Source organism: Monodelphis domestica, chromosome 2, assembly GCF_027887165.1.
Source record: "Monodelphis domestica isolate mMonDom1 chromosome 2, mMonDom1.pri, whole genome shotgun sequence".
Taxonomy (NCBI): Eukaryota; Metazoa; Chordata; class Mammalia; order Didelphimorphia; family Didelphidae; genus Monodelphis; species Monodelphis domestica.
Window position 1 is genome coordinate 84,576,954 of NC_077228.1, and position 19,056 is coordinate 84,596,009.

The 19,056-nt window shown below is 35.1% G+C and overlaps 1 protein-coding gene across 1 annotated transcript in view; it reads left to right on the plus strand.

The window, feature by feature from the left end:
- The window catches only part of PLA2G4A (phospholipase A2 group IVA), a 166,284-nt gene that overhangs the window by 131,496 nt on the left and 15,732 nt on the right, over window positions 1-19,056 (plus strand). Inside the window, exons 13-15 of the mRNA XM_007480974.3 lie at window positions 2,088-2,159; window positions 4,595-4,837; window positions 14,604-14,788. Coding sequence (XP_007481036.2) covers window positions 2,088-2,159; window positions 4,595-4,837; window positions 14,604-14,788 — 500 coding nt within the window. The remainder of the gene's footprint in view (window positions 1-2,087; window positions 2,160-4,594; window positions 4,838-14,603; window positions 14,789-19,056) is intronic.

Consider the following 19,056-nt stretch of genomic DNA (forward strand, 5'->3'; position numbering starts at 1 on the left):
GAGAAGGAATGGCAAATCAATCCAGCTTCTTTACTAAGAGAACCCCAAATGAGGTCCCAAAGAGTCAGAAATAACTGAAAAAGAATTGAATGACAACAACTTATACCATAACCTCTTCTGTTTCAATGACTGAGGTCACAAGCTGCTAAGCCTGACATCATACATTAGTCTAATGTGATAGTTTAAAAATCTCTGAAATGAAACTAGAAGACATAAGGAACAATGGTAAATTCATTCTAACCAAGTTATTAAAATAGGATCTGTATAAGAATCCTGATTTCAGGGGGCAGCTGGGTAGCTCAGTGGATTGAGAGCTAGCCCTAGAGACGGGAGGTCCTAGGTTCAAATCTGGCCTCAGACACTTCCCAGCTGTGTGACCCTGGGCAAGTCACTTGACCCCCATTGCCTAGCCCTTACCACTCTTCTGCCTTGGAGCCAATACACAGTATTGACTCCAAGACGGAAGGTAAGGGTTTAAAAAAAAAAAAAAAAGAATCCTGATTTCTACTTGGTTTAGTTTTAGAAATATGTCCTTCTTTCAGTCAGTGTCCTGAGCAGAGAGAGAATGTCATCAGAATCATTTTATCAGAAAAGAAAAGGTTCTCTTCAAACCATTTCTGTTGAAAAATCCTGATAAACCATGATTTCATTTTTCTGTGGATCAGGAAAGGTAGGCGGAACAATAAAACATAACCAGGAAGCAGGACTTTTCTAACAAAATAGGTAGAAGAATACTCTTATTATGAGATATCCATTCTGGTCTGTGGTTAGAGATTTGGCAGCTCTTTGTAATCTTTCTAAAAATCCATGGATCAGGCATGCAGGAAATCATTCAGGTGGGCCATTCTGGTAAACCAGATAAAATGAGAGGGTTGCCCAAAATTAAATCAAAGAGGTCACCTGGTGTTTATTTTGGAGCAATATTTTAGGTTTTACTCATTATCATTTCAAAAGGCCCTAAGTATTTCACAACCCTTGATATAAACTTTTTCATACTAATGTTTGGTTAACTCTAGCTTACTGCTTCTTTAATAGAATATAGACAAAAAAGCAAATTGTGGTAGTTAAAAGAGTTGAGCCTATAATCAGAAGACTGGGATTCAAATCAGGACTTGGTTATTTAATATTTATATAGTCATGGGAAACATTCATCATATTTTTTGGTCTCAGTTTCTTCATCTGCAAAATGAGGGTATTTGATTAATTCACCTTAAAGTTCCATTCCAATTCTACATCTGAGACTGCGAATGTGAACTGCCAGAAGTTTGAACCTTCAACAAATCCCATATAAATGTAGGAGTTTTAGGCATAGGTATCTGGAAACATTTAGAATAGTGTAAGATTAAAAATTAATATCCCATACTCCATGTATTATATTTTTATAAGATTTATTAATAATAACTTGAAGTAAAGGAAAGTGATAGCCTTAGTAAAGAGAAGCTTCTGGGACCACCACCCATGTGGGAGAAGAGAGAGGGGCAGAGTTACTCATAACTTTATCAATACAATGTAATAAGGAATGTGGGGACAGAAGGAAAGGAATTCTGGGAAATGTAGTTTAAGGGTACAAAATTCTATTAACACAATAGTCTCATCTGCAAAGGATAATATTCAAAGAAGTAGCTTTTTTTCAAGAGAGAGTCATTGTGGCATAATGAATAGGAAGGTAGATTTGAAGCTAGGAAGACTTGGTTTAAGTCCTGTTCTTGACCCATATTAGCTGTTACTCTCCACAAGATATTTAAGTTCTTAAAGCTCTCAACAACAGTCCAAAACTATAATTTACCAAAAAAAAAAAAAAAGGTGTCAACCTACATAAGTAAATATAGTTACCTCATAAGTGAATCAGAGAAAAAATGAAAATGAATTATCATTTTTGGAATAACAGAATTTCTTGAAATAAGGAAATGACAATTGTCATGATTTTTTAAATATTAAGAGTATAATATTTAAACTACAACCAGTTGTTGCCTTCTGGAGATTTTTTCCATGATACTAGAGAGACAATAAAATGTGTTAACTTGGCTAAATTAATATCTGTAATACATAGCATCAAAAGTCACAATTATTTTGTTTGCTTTCCACAGAAAATATTACACCAAAACATATTGTGAGTAATGATAGTTCAGACAGTGATGATGAATCGCAGGAGCCCAAAGGTAAGAAACCGTCCTCTGTACAGATTCATCAGTAATAGGAATGGCTTATTTTTCCCTATTCTGTAACTGTGTTGTGTTTTCCCCTTACTTGGCATTCCAGTGGTTATAAGTAAACAGAATATTGAAGTAATGGAAGCAGATTTTTCTATTCAGAGAAGGTAGACAAAAATGACAAACACTTCTGTTGTTCCAAAGTGTACAACACAGAAATGCTACACATCTTCTCTTTCATTGTCTAGATCTCTTTCAACTGATCTTCAACCTCTCAAGAAACATTTGTGTTTATAGCAAAGTAGAAAAAATATTGAACCTAAAGAAAGACTGAAATTCAAGAACTCTTGAAGTCTGGTTGCTGACATCTAAAAGACCCCCCAACTTCATTTTCTTGAGGATTTATAATTTCTTCATAGAGTAGAACTGTTACACTATGCATTTACTGTAGGTTTTGCAATCCACACTTCATTAAAATGATCATATAGGGAGATGATAATCTGGTTATAGTCTGATCAGACAATATCTAAAATATTTTGTTCAGTCATGGGCAATTTACATATATATGAAAGCCATTGATGAATTGGAGAGTGTATAAAAGAGGACAGCTGGAACAGTAAAAGGCCTTGAGATCATGCAAAAAGAGAAATAAGTGAAAGGATTTAAGTTAGCCTGAAGGAGAGAAATCTGATGAGGGCAGTCAAATTAGTCTTTCTTCAAATATTTGAGAGTTTTTCTTGGAGAAGAGTTAGATTTATTTTACTTGACTCCAGAATGCAAAATCAGGAGCAATGTGTGCAAAGCATAAAGAGGCATGATGAATTTTACTTGATTCTTGTATCAGTCCTATAAACAAGACAGGGACGATAATATGATCTCCAAACTTTTTTTGTAAGGAATCTTCCTAATGATTAGGTCTATTTGGAAGTAGAAGAGGAAGTAATGGATCCTCTCTCAGTTGACATCTTAAAGCAAAGGCAGAATGGACACTTGAGGGTTTTTGAAGAAGAGTTTCATGTTCAGATTTGGGTTAAATTTTCTTTCCTCAGGTGCTCTTTGAGATCCCCTAACTGAAATTTTATACTTTTGTGATTCTAATTCTCTGATCAGAATTAAAAACAAAGATAATTTAGAGTTTGGAAGAATCTCTGTTTATCATATTTATATTTATTTATATATAAAATGCAATGTCACAAGGTAGAAATTTTAAAAATGTGTTTGAATAGGAGTAAAAAGATTAGAGTTCTAGAATGATGCTTGTACAAATAACTTGGAACCCCTATGTTTTAAGTCCTTTATCTTAAATATGGAGATCATATTATCGTCCCTGTCTTGTTTATAGGACTGATACAAGAATCAATTAAAATTCATCATTGTGAAATTGCTATGAAACTAGTTCATATGAGGACAGGCTTAAAACTGAAAATAGAAGACAAAGTACAATACAATCTAAGATTTTTACAGTGATGGTGATGATGATGAAAATAAATAATAATTAATCTTCTGACTAATGGGTTTCTTTCTTCAGTGTCATATATATCAAATGTAATGGGAAAAGCCATGAGCTTCCTTGATAGTTGGGTGGTAGTGATGATTAAATCAAAAGGACCCAACCCTTGAGGAAAATTACTGTGGGTTATATTCCATATCCTGTCTAGCCCAAGAGTTGAATGATGAATTTTTAAGTCTGACCTGGAGAGGTAAAATTTTTTCTACATGACATTTAGCAGGTCTCAAATCATGGAAATGCTGAAGGAGTGGAAAATCATGAAAATGATCTCCATTAAAATTTTCATCTTCATCTATGGTTGTATTTCTCTGAATCTCCCTCTCCCAAATTTCCTTTTTTCAGTCACTTAGTCATTGTGTATATGAAACATACATGTATACCACAATTAGGATTTCATGTTCTTGGGGCAAATTCAGGGAGGGGGAGAAGGGTCACAGAGGACAGTAGACTACTCAGCAAAATTGGGCTAACATCAGTAGAAACAGAAAAAGGAGAGGGGAAGAAATCTTCTGCCAGATGGTGGCATTCTTGTGGTATAATAAATGTAAAATAGGGTTAAGAATATAAGGTAAATGTAAAGGATGATGATTTGGAGTATCACCATAGGGAGGAATGATCCCCCAACCCCCAGGCTTTAATCATTTGAGAAAAAAGTCCTAATTATTCCTTCTCAGTTGTGGTTTTAAACTAGAAAATAAACAGGGACTATTTTTAGGAGGAAAACATAAATTAAATAGTAACTTTATTTATTTATATAAGGAAAGTAATTTGCTTTATATACCAAATCATAAGAAAATAGAAAATCAGAATTATAGTATTTAATATTTAAGTTTTGAATTGATTTGGCCAAAATTGTTATAAGTAGTTTTCATCAGTTCAGATTGCTTTTGTTAATTTCCAGTGTCTTTATCTTGATTGTACATTTTGTACATAGGCACTGAAAATGCAGATGCGGAAAAGGAATATCAAAATAATAACCAAGCAAGTTGGGTTCAGAGGATGCTAATGGCCTTGGTGAGTGATTCAACCTTATTCAACACTCGAGAGGGACGTGCTGGGAAAGTACATAACTTCATGCTGGGCTTGAACCTTAATACCTCCTATCCACTATCTCCTTTGAGAGGCATCTCTACTCAGGACTCTATGGAGGAGGATGAATTGGATGCTGCTGTGGCAGGTGAGTGCAAAAATCCCTTGACTAGTGCCAAAATTTTTAAATATTATTCTTCACCATTGATACTGAGGATTTGCTATGTAAGCATATGATGTAGATATGAATGGATTTTGAGTACCCAAGCATCACAAAGTGTAGAGATTTGGAGAAAATGGAATGTCCATTTAGACTAACCCTTTCTGTTGAGAAAAGTAAGATTCAGAATGATCAGGAGACTTCTCATGATCACTTAGCTAAGGGAAAAACAAACAAATTATTTTTTTTAAACCCTTACCTTCCATCTTGGAGTCAATACTGTGTATTGGCTCCAAGGCAGAAGAGTGGTAAGGGCTAGGCAATGGGGATCAAGTGACTTGCCCAGGGTCACAGAGCTGGTAAGTGTCTGAGGCCAGATTTGAACTTAGGACCTCCTGGCTCTAGGGCTAGCTCTCAATCTACTGAGCTACCCAGCTGCCCCCAAAACAAAAAATTATTGCTTCAAACTTTGCTTTTAAAATCTTCATCAACCATTCCTTCTTTACCTAATACTCCTGTACATTTTTACTAAGGAAGAGAAAAACTGGAACTTAGGAGAGAAGGTGTATGACCAATGAGTTGATGTAATAGTCTCTCTTGACTTTCTATCCTCTGGTGCAGTGCTTGATGTAAAATTCAATACTTGATGAATGCTGGTTAATGAGTTAATTGGCTGATTCCTTATAATAATTAGGTCATTTTCCCCTGGTTATATTTCATTCTACAATAGACTCCCTTAATATTGTTCTCTTGTTTTTACTTTTGCCTTTTCTTTGTCTCAGAAAGATAGTGTGGAAAAATATTTGGACAGTCATATAGAAATAAGGATAGAGTTTGTTTATATTTACTCTTGTATAAATGCTATGTTATTTGGTAGAAAATTAAAAAAGTGTTTGAATAGAAGCCAAAAGGCCAGAGTTCTAGAACTATCTTATTCCTATTTAACACCACTATCAGTATGCTCTTGGATAAATCACTTGGTCTCCCTAAGCTGCAAGCCCTTCATTTTAAATAAGAGGATTAATATTATTGCCCTCGTCATATTTATGGGATTGGTACAAGAATAAAATTAAGTTCATCATGGTGAAATTGCTATAAAAAATGTAAAAACGTTCACATGAGGATTAATTCATAACTGAAAACAAAAGAAAAAGAACTATACAATCCAGAAAGATCACTGGACATTTAGTTACCAAAAACCTGTGATCAGATCTCAGCTATGGCACTTACTAGTTGTATAACTGTGGGCCATTGACTTTGTCTCTCTAACCCACAATGTACTTATCTGTAAAATAAGAATGATAATATTTCTCTCACCTACTATACAGACTTGCAAAAATATGTTGTATAAAATCAGTGGTTTAATGAGGTATTAAGATTTAATTCTCTTTAAATACCGTATTATATTCAGTAGTCACTTTGCGACAATGAACTTACATTATGGCATTTAAAATAATTTGGTCTTTAGTATATCATCAAAATTGTAATTATCCACAATGTTTTTTTTTATTTTAATGTATTATACCAGGATCACTTGAAGAATTGTTTTCCTTAGTAAAAGAATAGTTGATAGTGGTGGTGGGGACTTGATAGCTATCATCAAATGTTTAATAAAACAGAAATTATAGGATTTAGAAATGTACCTTGGAAAGGCAGCTAGGTCACTCAGTAGATAGTGATCCAGGCCAAGAAATAAAAGATTTTGAACTCAAATCTGACCCCAAATACTTCCTGGCTATGTGACCCTGGGTCAGTCACTTAATGCCAATATAACACTTTTCTATCTTGGAATTGATTGGAATCTGTATTGATTCTAAAACAAGGTAAAAGTTTTAAAAACAAAACAAAACTGTACCTTGGAAAAGTCCTTAGAAATTTCTTAATTTAGCCACCTCATTTTTTCAGATAAAGAAATAGAATGGTTCAGTCATCAAGGCCACACTAATCTTAAGCAGCCCAGGGGCACAGTGGATAGCACACTAGGTCTGAGGAAAGGAAAAAGAGAGTTTAACTCCAGCCTCAAACACTACCTCTGGGACCCTGGACAAGCCACTTAACTGATGTCTCAGTTTTCTTATCTTTAAAATGAGGATAATGATTATTATATCTGCCTCAGGATTGTTGCATCTTATGGGATAATTTTAAAGTGCTTAGCATAGTGCCTCGTATGTAGTAGACAATTCCTAAAAGCTTCATTCAAACCCCAAATCTAATATTCAGTTTACTTTCCTGCACTACTTCTCTAGTGGGGATTTCAGGAAAAACAAGATTGGATTTTGCCTGAGATTGGTGAATGAAGAGAAGTCAGTCCATGTGTCCATGTGGCAGAGAAATGGATTTCACAACGATCAAAGAAAAACCAACTCATTGCCAAATAGAATTGTCTAAAAGTGGAATAGCCGATGATTCTTCATGAATGAAGACTGTATGCTAATTTGTTAGGGAGATTGTGGGATGATTTTTGTTTGGGTCAGAACTAGATTTAGATGTCATGTGGGACAGAAAAGTGTTCCCTGAGTTTGCAGTCAGAGGACATAACTTTGAACCACAGCTCATGAGATACAGTAGTTTTAGTATATGAAATTATGAAAAAAATAATATTTTACTGTAATGTCTCCTATCTCTTCAAATATAACTTAAATAGAAAATAATTAGTAACAGATATTATCTTTTTACTTTGAATTTCAAAAAATTCTTCCCACTAGTCCTATTTTTTGTGATAAAAAAATGCATTTCATCAACTGATGCAGCTCAGTCCTTTGAGTTCTTTCTCTCGCTCTCTTGGCCTTAGTTTCTTGAGGACTTGAATCTCTGTTGGGGCACTCACTGCTCTACCTTTATGAACCTATTATTTGATTAGATTAGAAGGCTTCTGAAATTGTTTCCCACTCAGAAGTTCTCTGATTCTCTGAAATGTTGTTACAGCTATGCCTATGAGAAAAATATCTTAACATGTGAGATATGTGATTTTCCCAAACTGTATCCATCACATTAAATGACACATTTTCTGTATATGGGTGATTCAGTATGTATCATAAAATTACACAAAATAACACTATCAACAACATTTATTTCTTTATGTATACATATATATGAATAAATGCTAATAAAATGCATCCCTGTCTTATGATTATGTAAGCTTTACAGAGCTATGACATGCATTATTATAAAGAAGTTTTAGCTGCATATTTTATTAGCATTTTTTCTTTCTGAAAAAATTGTTGATCCCATTATGTTTACTCTGTAACAGCTGTATTTAGATAAAAAAAATCTTGATTGTTAGTCCCTCTGAGCTGGGGGCATGATTCCATTTTGGGGATTTGTACAGCTGCTGTCCTGTACCCAACATTTTAACAAATTCCTAAGAATTTGGTAAGATTGACTGAAAATTTTGCATTAGCGCAATTATATCCAAGGGCCTGAGAAGAAAAGGTTCAGAGATACTGTGTCTAGGGCAGAAAAAACAAATTATTATTAATGCTAATGTAATGCCTGTCTTGCTGCTGTTCCAGACACAATATTGCTTCTCTTACTGAGAGACAAGACTCTAGTTTGGAAAAGAATACAAGATTGAAAGTAGTAGCACTTCAGGTGCAATACATTTTGTTTTTAGCATCATATGGTAAGGATCAAATAATATAGAGATTTAAAATGCTTAGTACAGTGTCTGCCACATAGCAAGTGCTATATTAATCTTGGTTATTATTACTAATAAATATTCCAGTTATGAATCACATTACACTAAGTCTCAGGGATATCTATAATTTAAAAAATATACTACTTGAATTAGGGTTCTAATTCACATTGATTGTGATACAAATTTTATATATGTACTTATTCCTTTTTTGGACTTAATCTTCTGTGGTTTTCTAGGGATCTCTTCTACTGTTATCATTGTATTGTGGTTTTTCTTTATGACATCATCTGATTTATATACTCTTGTATTTTCCTCCCCCTTTCTTTTCAGTTTAAAACCCTTTTGATCAGACTTTCAAGATTACATTTACATGCATTTTTAGGAGGCCTTCTAAGGGGCACATCATCACTGGTCATAAGCCGATCATTACTATGTTTAATGTATGGTCCACAAGTCTAGGGATTTATTTTCTCTGACACCATCTTCTTTTCATGTTTTTACTGCTTGAAATCTGTTGTTAACTTTGATCTTAGTTTAAGTTATAAAAGCAATTTAATTTTTATAATATTATCAAATTAATTAATATATGTATGGTACTTTACAAATCTTAAAGCACTGATGCATACTATTATTATTATTAGTGGTAGTAGTAGTAGTTTGCTATGCTCAGTGCCTTTAATTTTTTCAATTTGAAAGCAATATTCATAATATATAGAAATTAGGCTTCTGTGTGAAATATAAGCCTTTGAATTTCTTCACTTCTTGATCTTGAGACATATTTTCCAAGATATTTCTGCCTTCCTAAATTTCTACTTTGGATATGAAGTTGAATATTAAAATAAATGTTGAATTAATATATATTGGAGGATCTAGAGGCAGCTAGGCTCCTCAGCAGTTAGAAAACGAGGTCCAGAAATGGGAAATCCAAAGTTCCAATCTGACCTCAGACACTTCCTAGATGTGGGACTCTGAGCAAGTCATTTAACCCCCATTGCCTTGGGCTAACTATTCTTCTGCATCAGAACAAATAGATGGTATTGATTTAAAAAAGAAAGTAAGGGTTTAAAAAACCTCTCTCGCTATATTTATATATGTATATATATATTCATATATGTGGATCTTATTGATTTATTCATAGATTTTCTCCACCTCTTTATCTTACAAATATTAGTATAGAGCCTACTAAACTTTATAGCATTCTTTTGCTTGCATTTATCATAAATATTGAAAGATTGTGCATGCTGGTGCTTTAAGTATTTGAATACAACTACAATTTTTCTCTCTATTCCCTCAATTATCTTTGTAATTCAGAAAAAAAAAAAAACCATGTAGATGTTTTGGTATGTGAATTATACAAATTGTTGACTCTTAAACTTCCCTAGTAATACAGAAGAAATGAGGAAATAATCAAATCTGAAGATTTTGGTGCTCATTAACATTACAAAGGGGCATTTAGGTGGGGCAGTAAATAGAGAACTCCAGCTGGAGTCAAGAAGACCTGAGTTCAATTCTTGCCTCAGACACCTTGAGCAACTGATTTAACCTCTATCCAATTTCCCCATAGCTATAAATGGAGACAAGTATAGCACCTACCACCCAGCTCAGTTAAAAAGATAAAATGAAAAGATATTTGTAAAGTGCATTGCAAAGTCTTAAAGCTTTATATTAGTCAGAAATGTGCTAAATGTTGGGAAATAAAGATTAAAAAAAACATAAAGAAAGATAAAAAAAACACATTTCCTGAAGTGACAATCTGTAACCTGGTTTTTCCAAGATTTGAGTCCAAGTCTTCAGCCTCCCTGAATTCCAATAATAAGGCAATATTAACAATTTCAAGGAAGTAGAAAGTGGAATCCTACATAATGTAATGGGGAAATTTAAGGCTTCTGGGAGAGGTTATAATATTGTAATGGCTACAGGATTTATGTAATATTGAACAATGGCCGCCAAGGAATTTACTTATGAAATTCCTAAAATGAAACACTCTAGTCAGAATGGAGTTTATGGAGGTTCAATCACACTGGGAGTAGGGAAAAGAAGAGGGAGAGAAGGAGAGAAGAGAAAAGGGAAAGGGGCTACTCAACCTCTGACCAAGGCAGAGGGAGTTTTAGGCCCAAAAGCCCAGGTGGAAAGAATCAGTCCTTAACTCACGTGACCGATCTGAAGGAAAGCTGTCTGCGGGCGTCCTCTCTGTCCAAGCTCCTCACACCAACCTCCTTCTCGCTCTCCCCACAGGAAGTGCGCGAATTCCAGAGGCTGTTCCCTCCCTCACTTCCTGTGTCTCACAAATGCCAATGGTTGGCTCTAGCTTGGCTTAGGACAGCCCAGGTGGGCAGTTAGTTATTTCTGATTTGTCATTGACTAGCACATGCCCGTGTAGTGTGGGTGTGCACAATTTTTGGGTGCTAGACCAAGATGGAGACTTTTAAAATTCACAATAATGTGGTAGAGGAATGGAGAGAAACTGAGAGAACTTGTAAACCAAGATGCAAGAACCAGGGTTCCAAATGGAATGTTCACAGGATTTGGCAGTTTGAGCTGACAGGGGAAGGGACTTGGAGTCACTCTCTCTCTCTGGAGGTTGGAAAACCTGGCTGAAAGACCCTTGTAGGCTGACTTGGTTTTTGGGGTTCTCTGGCTTTGGACAGTTGAAGTTGACAAGAAGGAGAAACTTCGCTTTGAGATGGTGGTCTATTTAAGAGTTGAGCTGGCCAGGAGAAACTGAGAGACTTTGAAATTTGTTTTTCTCTAGGGTTAAAACTGAGAAAGGAGACAAGCCAGGCTGATTTTTGTGAAGAGGAAGAAAGATTTTGAACTGCTATTGTCCTCCATTTCCATAACTGTCTTAGAGTCACAGTTTGTGACTGGACTACTTCCTCAAACCCTCCTAAAATTATCCTTTTAGTTTAGGGAATTCCTCATCCCTCTTACCTCAGTTTCCTATCCTGTTATCACAATAAACCCCTTATCTGAGGAAAAAAAAACTATAGTATTTTATAGTCCACTCAAGGAGGGAGGGAGGAAGCCAAAGGCTTCCAGAAGAGGGTGGTTAAGGGAGAGGGTGAGGGAGAAAGGAGGTTAGGAAATAGATTTGTCCATTAGCCATCAGTAGGGATCAGTAGGCAAACCCCAGAATATTCTCCAGAGCAGTCCCCTGTGTACCAGCATCTCAGTGTGGCAGTATTCCTCAGCATTTCTCATTCCTACCTCCATTATAAATAAGCAGCCTCAGGTTCCCTTAGCAGCCCTCTCTAGTCACAAGCCAGAGAATAGCAGTCATTGCAAGAAGAAACAGTTCCCCTCAGTTTACCTCTCTCTATTTCAATAAGAATCTATTTCCACTCAGTTTACTTATTCTACTTCAAGTGGCACCCTTAGTCTGACTGTACCCAACAATCCCACAGGCAAGAAAGATAGTGAAGATGTTCAAACAAGTCATTTTTGGTGTGGTGGTTTTGGTAGCCATCACTTGCTTTTGGGTTTATCATATTCTTTACAGCATACTGACTCAAATGGTAGTGGTGACTGTGGATTATGTAGGAAACTTGACAATGACTGTGTTACGAATACCTTTTCAACATGAATTAGTTCTCTGGAAAGTCCTGGCAAAAGTATCTGTACGCTTCATGGCTGTGCTACAGACTCTAACCCAAGTGAAGAAAGTTTTCAGATTCATGATTCCCCTTAAGGCAGAGAAGGTTATGGCCATTGACAGCAACTTAGACAAGATGATTAAGGCAGTGTTTGAACAACTCATTAAGGGAAAAGGTCTAGATCTAGTTTTGGGCAAAGATAATGGGAAAACTGAGAATGTACCTCAGGAAACTGAAGGTAGCAATGAAAATGAAAACTGGGCTGCTAGTGACCCTGAGAAAATATGTCCATTGAAGGAAGTAACCAAGCTAACAACTAATGCTGGTGTTATTCACCCAAAGGCCCATAGACAATTCACTCCTCAGGAAAGTGAGTCCACTAAACGTTGTTTCCCAAAATTTGTGGACAATCTTTTTAAAGCCAATAAGGAGCTTAAACGGGCATTTCAGATCTTTTATCCAGATTTTGAGGATGTTGAATTTCTCTTATCAGAAGTGTTCAGCCCCAATGAACAAAGGAAATTTGTGGAAACAACTAGGTCTGAGAGCAATTTGATCAGCTGGCCTATAGTGGACCAAAGAAGGTATTTGGACTTCGCCAATCCAACCTGCATGCCATACCTTAAATGGTGCAGGGAGGATTTGCTTCAAGCTATTAAGCAATGCTGTTCCAAATCTATTGCATGATCCAAATTTGATAAGATCAAGCAGGGTAAAGGGGAACATCCTGACACATACATAGACTGTCTGTCAGAGATGGCAGAGGCAATCTTAGGTTTAGAAGCAGATAATGATGAGACAGCTGGCCATTTATGTAGACAATTTCTGAGGGGATGAACACCCAATTAGAGGACATTTTTCAAGAACTATTTCCCTATAGATATGACTCAGTTTCCCTAATTGAATTGAGAGAGGCTGCAGGTTACCTATTTGAAAACAATTCAGATTAGAGTAAGGAAGTTAAAGACCTTAAGGAAAAGTTAGAGAGGACTGACAAGGATTTGAAACAGAAGGAAATTAAGGAAATTAAAAATTGAACACAGTTAGGACTTTCAAGACATCTAGTTTCCCAAAACCTAGTTACCAGAGGAGATCAGTGTAAAAAGAAACTAGGGAGTGTTTCTTTTGCCATCATAAAGGGCACTTGATTAGAAACTCTTTCTTGAAGAAGAAACATGAGAATAATAACAGAGACAAACATAAGGCAGAAACTAGGTATAAGAAATCTACTTGCTGTTCATATTGCAAACTAAAGTCCTCAAAGCAAGCTCCTGATTTGAGTGAAATGCAAAAGACAATAGAAACTGGAGCTAAACCAAAGTATTCAGATATGATTAGAAGGGAATTATGATGCCAGGACCCTAGTGTGACACTTGGAGGTAGAAGAAATAGTAATAATGAGGCTGCAGATAAAAATAATAGAAGAAACTGGGGAAATAGTATAAAACCTGTGCAAGAAAGTGATTCTGTGAATGCTAGCCATTGCAATAAAGTAAGAGAAAGGCAGAGCCAGATTAAAGAAAATGAGGCAGAAATTAATGAAATAATATCTCAAATTGTAAATTAGATGAGAGAATTTGAAAAGACCTATATAGTAACCACACAGGAAAAGTCTGTAAAGGAAACCAAATCATTCCTAGAAAACTGTTTCCAGTGTAGAGTGGATAATGGGATTGAATTATGCAAAGGAAAAAGAAAGATAGTCACAAAAACTCTGGAAAAAGTTAGTGACAGATACAGAGACCCATAATTTCAATTCCTTAAAGGTTACTGGTGATAAAGATAATGAGGCTCTAAAAACATTCACAGAAGTCCCACTAAACTTAGTTAATTTTATAAATAGCTTTATGGCAGAGGTACCCTTTGTAAATACATCTAATTTGAATCCAGAAGCTGATACTTTCTATTCAGCACTGAGTGATTTAGTTAAGGAAAAAGAGACTGATAATGGAACTGAATTTATTTTTGAAAATAAACCTATTAACAATTAACAATTTCGAGGAAGTAGAAAGTGGAATCCTATATAAACTATTACTGTTATTTAATCATTTAATATCAGATTTTATAACATTATTTTAAGCTACACATTCTCAATGATTTCTCAGAATTCAAAAGTAAAGTGGGGGATAATAAAGAGCCAAATATGAAATGTTATGATTATTATACACTTCTCTATTAAAATTTTGTGTCTACCTTAAAAAAATACAACCAAATGCTGAACTTGGGTTTAATCAATAATGAATAAGTAGCATCATATGGTATAGATATGTTTTAGCACTATGATGAGGGTCTCGATGTCATCCATTCAATAGAATTCCTTGCTGCTTCAATGTGATAAAATACCAGAAGAACTGAACACCAGATAAAACTGATAGAAATGTTTGTATTTTTCATAGTGATACGTTGTCCAGGGATAGTATATTGTTATAGAAGTGTATCCTCATAGAATACTGAAGAATACATAGTAAACATTAATGTAATATTTTAATTGCTTCTTTTTCTCTTCTCTCCATCTTCTCTACAGATCCTGATGAGTTTGAGAGAATATATGAACCCCTAGATGTCAAAAGTAAAAAGATCCATGTGGTCGATAGTGGGCTCACATTTAATCTACCATATCCTCTGATCTTGAGGCCTCAGAGAGGTGTGGATCTTATCATCTCCTTTGATTTTTCTGCAAGGCCAAGTGACTCCAGTCCTCCTTTTAAGGTGAGTTTGTTTATGGTGCTTTAAAATATAATAGTAATGCCTTATATTTCTGAAGTTCTCTGTAGTTTTCAAAACATCCCCACCCTCTTGTTTGGTGTTCCCAGCAACCTTTTCAGTCAGGTAGAGGAGCATTGTTAAGTACATTTTATACATGACAAGACTGAGGCTCCAAGAGTTAAATAAGGTCACATAAATAGCAATTGGCAGAGTTAAACCTAGAATCCAAACTTTCTGTTTTTCTTTCTGGTGAGCTATACAGTCTACTTGACAACATTTGTATCTTCTGAAGTCATGCTGAGTATTGTGAAGGTTGCAAGAGAATTATAAGTCTTCAACTTATCCTATTCTCAAAGACCATAAAATCTGCTTAAGAGCAAGATTTTTGCACAAGAAATACTTAGAAGACATGAAACAAAAAACCTGCCAAGACTAGCTATAAAGTGACTTCTAAGGTCCCCTCTAGCTTTAATTTAAAGTGTGCAATTATATGATGGCTATAGATGATTAAAAGAGAAATGGATGCATATGAACTTGAATGCCTGGAAAGACTATGGTTATAGGAAGTAGAAAATGAATTGATGATTAAATAAATTACCACATTATAGCAAGTATTATTTTAAGTAAATGTATCTTCAGTTTAGAGGCAGAATTCTAAAAAGCTATGAAGAAAGGATGTTTTTCTTCTCAACAGCTAAGTCTAGTAGTACTTTGTTTTCCTTTCCAGGCTTTGAACAATTGACGAATATTAGTCTCTGATTCCATGTAAATCAACCTACTAAGCATTGCCCATAAGCAAAATGAGGCAAGAGATGGGAATGGTGGAGAAGTGGGTGTATAAATATAAAAATACATTTAATACCCTAACTCATTTAAAATGTTTGTTGAATTAGAATTTACTAAGTTACAAGGAAGTATATATATATATATATATGTATATATATATATATATATATATTATGAGAAATAGCCTCTTTCCTCAAAGATTTGCCAATCAGATTGATAGAGTAAGGGCCAAAGTCTGGTGTTATTCTTCCTCATTTCACAGTGCCTCTGTTTGAACTGGTTATTTTTAAACTTAAGCAAAGCAACCTGAAGTTATTTCTTTCATCTCCAAATTCATGCCTTCTTTAGTCATAGCTTTCTCAATATTTTCTTCAATTGAGGGAAGAAGTTAATATCCTTGGCTCTCATGCACTGTATTCCCCTACTTCCTCCTGACTCTCATCACCTCACCCCCTGAATTATTGCAATAGCTGCTGGCAGGTCTTCTCTCGAATTTCTCTCCATTCCATCCCACTCTCTATTAAGTATACTCAGCTACCAGAATGATTTTCCTAGAGTAGGTCTGGCAATGTCACACTTCTACTCACTAAGCTCTACTGCTTCCCTCTTAATTCTATGATCCAATAAAATTCTCAATTTGTCATTGAAAGCACTTCATACCTAACTAACCCCTTCCTGCATTTTCAGTTTGTATTTCAATCCCTTTCCTACACACCATGAGCTACTAAAGCTGAATCCGTTCCCTGCCTTTTCACTAAGGATTTATCATGGATTATAATAGTGGATTTCACTAAGGGCCCCCTATACCTGGTGCCCTCTGCCTCTGATTCCACGAGAGAAGCAGCAGATTAAAAGTGTGTCAGCAATACAACATATAGCTGCCCTTTTAAAGAGGGAAAGAAGAGGAGGAAAGAAGGTCACTATTCTCTGTCTCCAACACAGAGTTGGTGCTCAGTCCTCACTAGGCTTGCTCAGGACTCCTGTAAATGCTTATAGTTTGTGACTATTCTTTGTGATGTCCATTTCTCTCTTTCTTTTTTTTTAAGTTTCTAACCACAAGGCCCCCTTTTCAAGGTCAGCACTAGTGACACTTTCATTTTCCCTTATGTCAATTCTGAGAACCCTTCAGAGTTTAGAGAGTGCTGGCAATAGTGTTAGTCAGAAGACAATCTCTCCATTACCATAATCTCTTTTTCTGAGTCCAAAGCTTATGGAAGAGCTCTAAATGGTGGGATACACTTGATTTTTGGATATTAACTATGGCACCAAAAATAACTAAGCCTCATTTAATGGAACTAAAAATATGGAAACCATGTGTCTGGTAGGCAGATTTTAGCTTGTTCATTTTTTTCTAATACTATGCCTCATTTCCTGAAGGTTAAGCAATGTTAAAAGTCCCAAACAGGTGAATTTCTGGAAAAAATAGTATGATTCCCAGTAACTATGATTTAGGTGGGATTGAGGATATCCAGGAAAGCTTTTTCATACTTAGTAGTACTTTATATGAGTTGCAAATGTGAATTGTTATTCTTGTTGCTTTCCTGAAAGTCATTTTCTGACACTTTTCTTTGGAAAGATGAGACTTTTTTTTAGGTACTTAAAAAAACCCTCACTAAAAATCATGTGTTTCCTAGTCAGACATGAGATAGGCTCTCCTGTTTGAAGCAAAACCTCATTCGTTTCTACAACCTGATATTATTAAGTGGTTCACTTCTATAACAAATAATGTCATGGTACAGGCAAATTCTTATCAGTGACTAATTTTTTTTAAAGGTTATACTGCTTTGTCATGATTAGAAATGGAATTCTAAAGAAAGTGTGAGAAGTCTCCAGAAATGAGGCCTATAAAAATACTGTGTAATGGAACAGAAAAAGTTCAAATACACTAACAGGAAACTGACCTTAGATTAAAGAAGTTGATTCACCATTAACTCACTTGCAATTTTTGAGATTAAAATATAAATATTTTTGTCATAAAATTGGGCAATTACAAGGGATTAAATTATCATGGTCCATCATAAAGACATACTTGATGATTCTTCTATATGGAAATCCATTTCCCATCTCCATTTTTTTCTTTTTTTATAATTCTTCCTCTTCATTTCCTTAGCTTAACTTTCTTGACTTCCTTTAAGATCCTGTTCAAATCATGCTTTCTTGGACATCTCAGTTGCTAGTCCTTTCCTCCCTGGAGTTTTATCATCTATCTCCTTTGTATATATCTTGTAATAACCTAGTTATTTATATGTTATTTCCTCCATTAGAATTTGAACTCCATGAGAACAGGGACCATGGTTTTAACTTTCATTTTATTGCCAATGTCTAACATATAGTAAGTCCTTAATAAATGTATTTTCATAGATTTGGAGCAAGTAGACAGCAGAATAATTGGCAACATGGTATCTTGAGGAAGCTCCTGGCTTTGGAGTCAGAAAATTTTGATAACAATTCCAAGATCATCAATTCCTAAGAAAATGATCCTTGATGAATAACTTTACCTTCCTTGACCCCCTTTTCCCCCCCATCTATAAAATGAAGGAGTTGGAACTATTTGACTTCTATTCCTGCCCTACATATGTGATTTTCATGATCTTTCAGTTCCTTTCTAATTCTGAGTTTATGATCTTATTAAATCCATTCAAAAAAACTTCCATGTCTTTTAAATGAAGATTACTTTGGGATTTGAGAGAGATATAACAAAGATAATAGTAGTTAATGTTTACATAGCACTTTAAATTTTATAAAGTATTTTATAAAATATCCTTTTTCAAACAACTATATTGTGGGTATGATTATTATCTCTCTTTTATTATGAAGATGAAGAAATTGTGCCAGTCAGAGTTGAGTGACTTGCTCAGGGTCACATAGCAGTAAATGTCTGAGACCAGATTTGAACAGTTTTATTTTTAAAAGAAATAAAAATAGAACTTTTAGGAAAAATTGACCCATTTTGTATTCATCCATCCATTAATTTATTCATTGATCTATTCCTTCCTTGTTTTTTAGTTCTTTTGTTTATTTTTAAGGGGATATAAACTGCCTCTAACTCTTGGAAGCAGCCTTTTTCTGGGTATATTTTAATAGGCTTGATAAGCAATTGTTAGGTGATTATAACTCAGAATAAATTGTTAACCATGGAATTGGAGCAGTCTCTGAGGGTTTCTTTAAGTAGATTGACTAGTGGTGTCTCATGAATTCATCTTGCTAAAGCTAGTCTCCACATAGTGGGAAATAAGATACAAAATCTCATCTCCTTGAATTTCACTCAGCTCCTGGCTTTAAAATATCTGTATGGGGGGCAGCTGGGTAGCATGGTGCATTGAGAACCAGGCCTAGAGACAGGAGGTCCTGGGTTCAAATCTAGCCTCAGATACTTCCCAGCTGTATGACCCTGGGCTTAACCCCCTTTTGCCTAGCCCTTACCACTCTTCTGCCTTCGAACCAATACACAGTATTGATTCCAAGACAGAAGGTAAGGTTTGTTT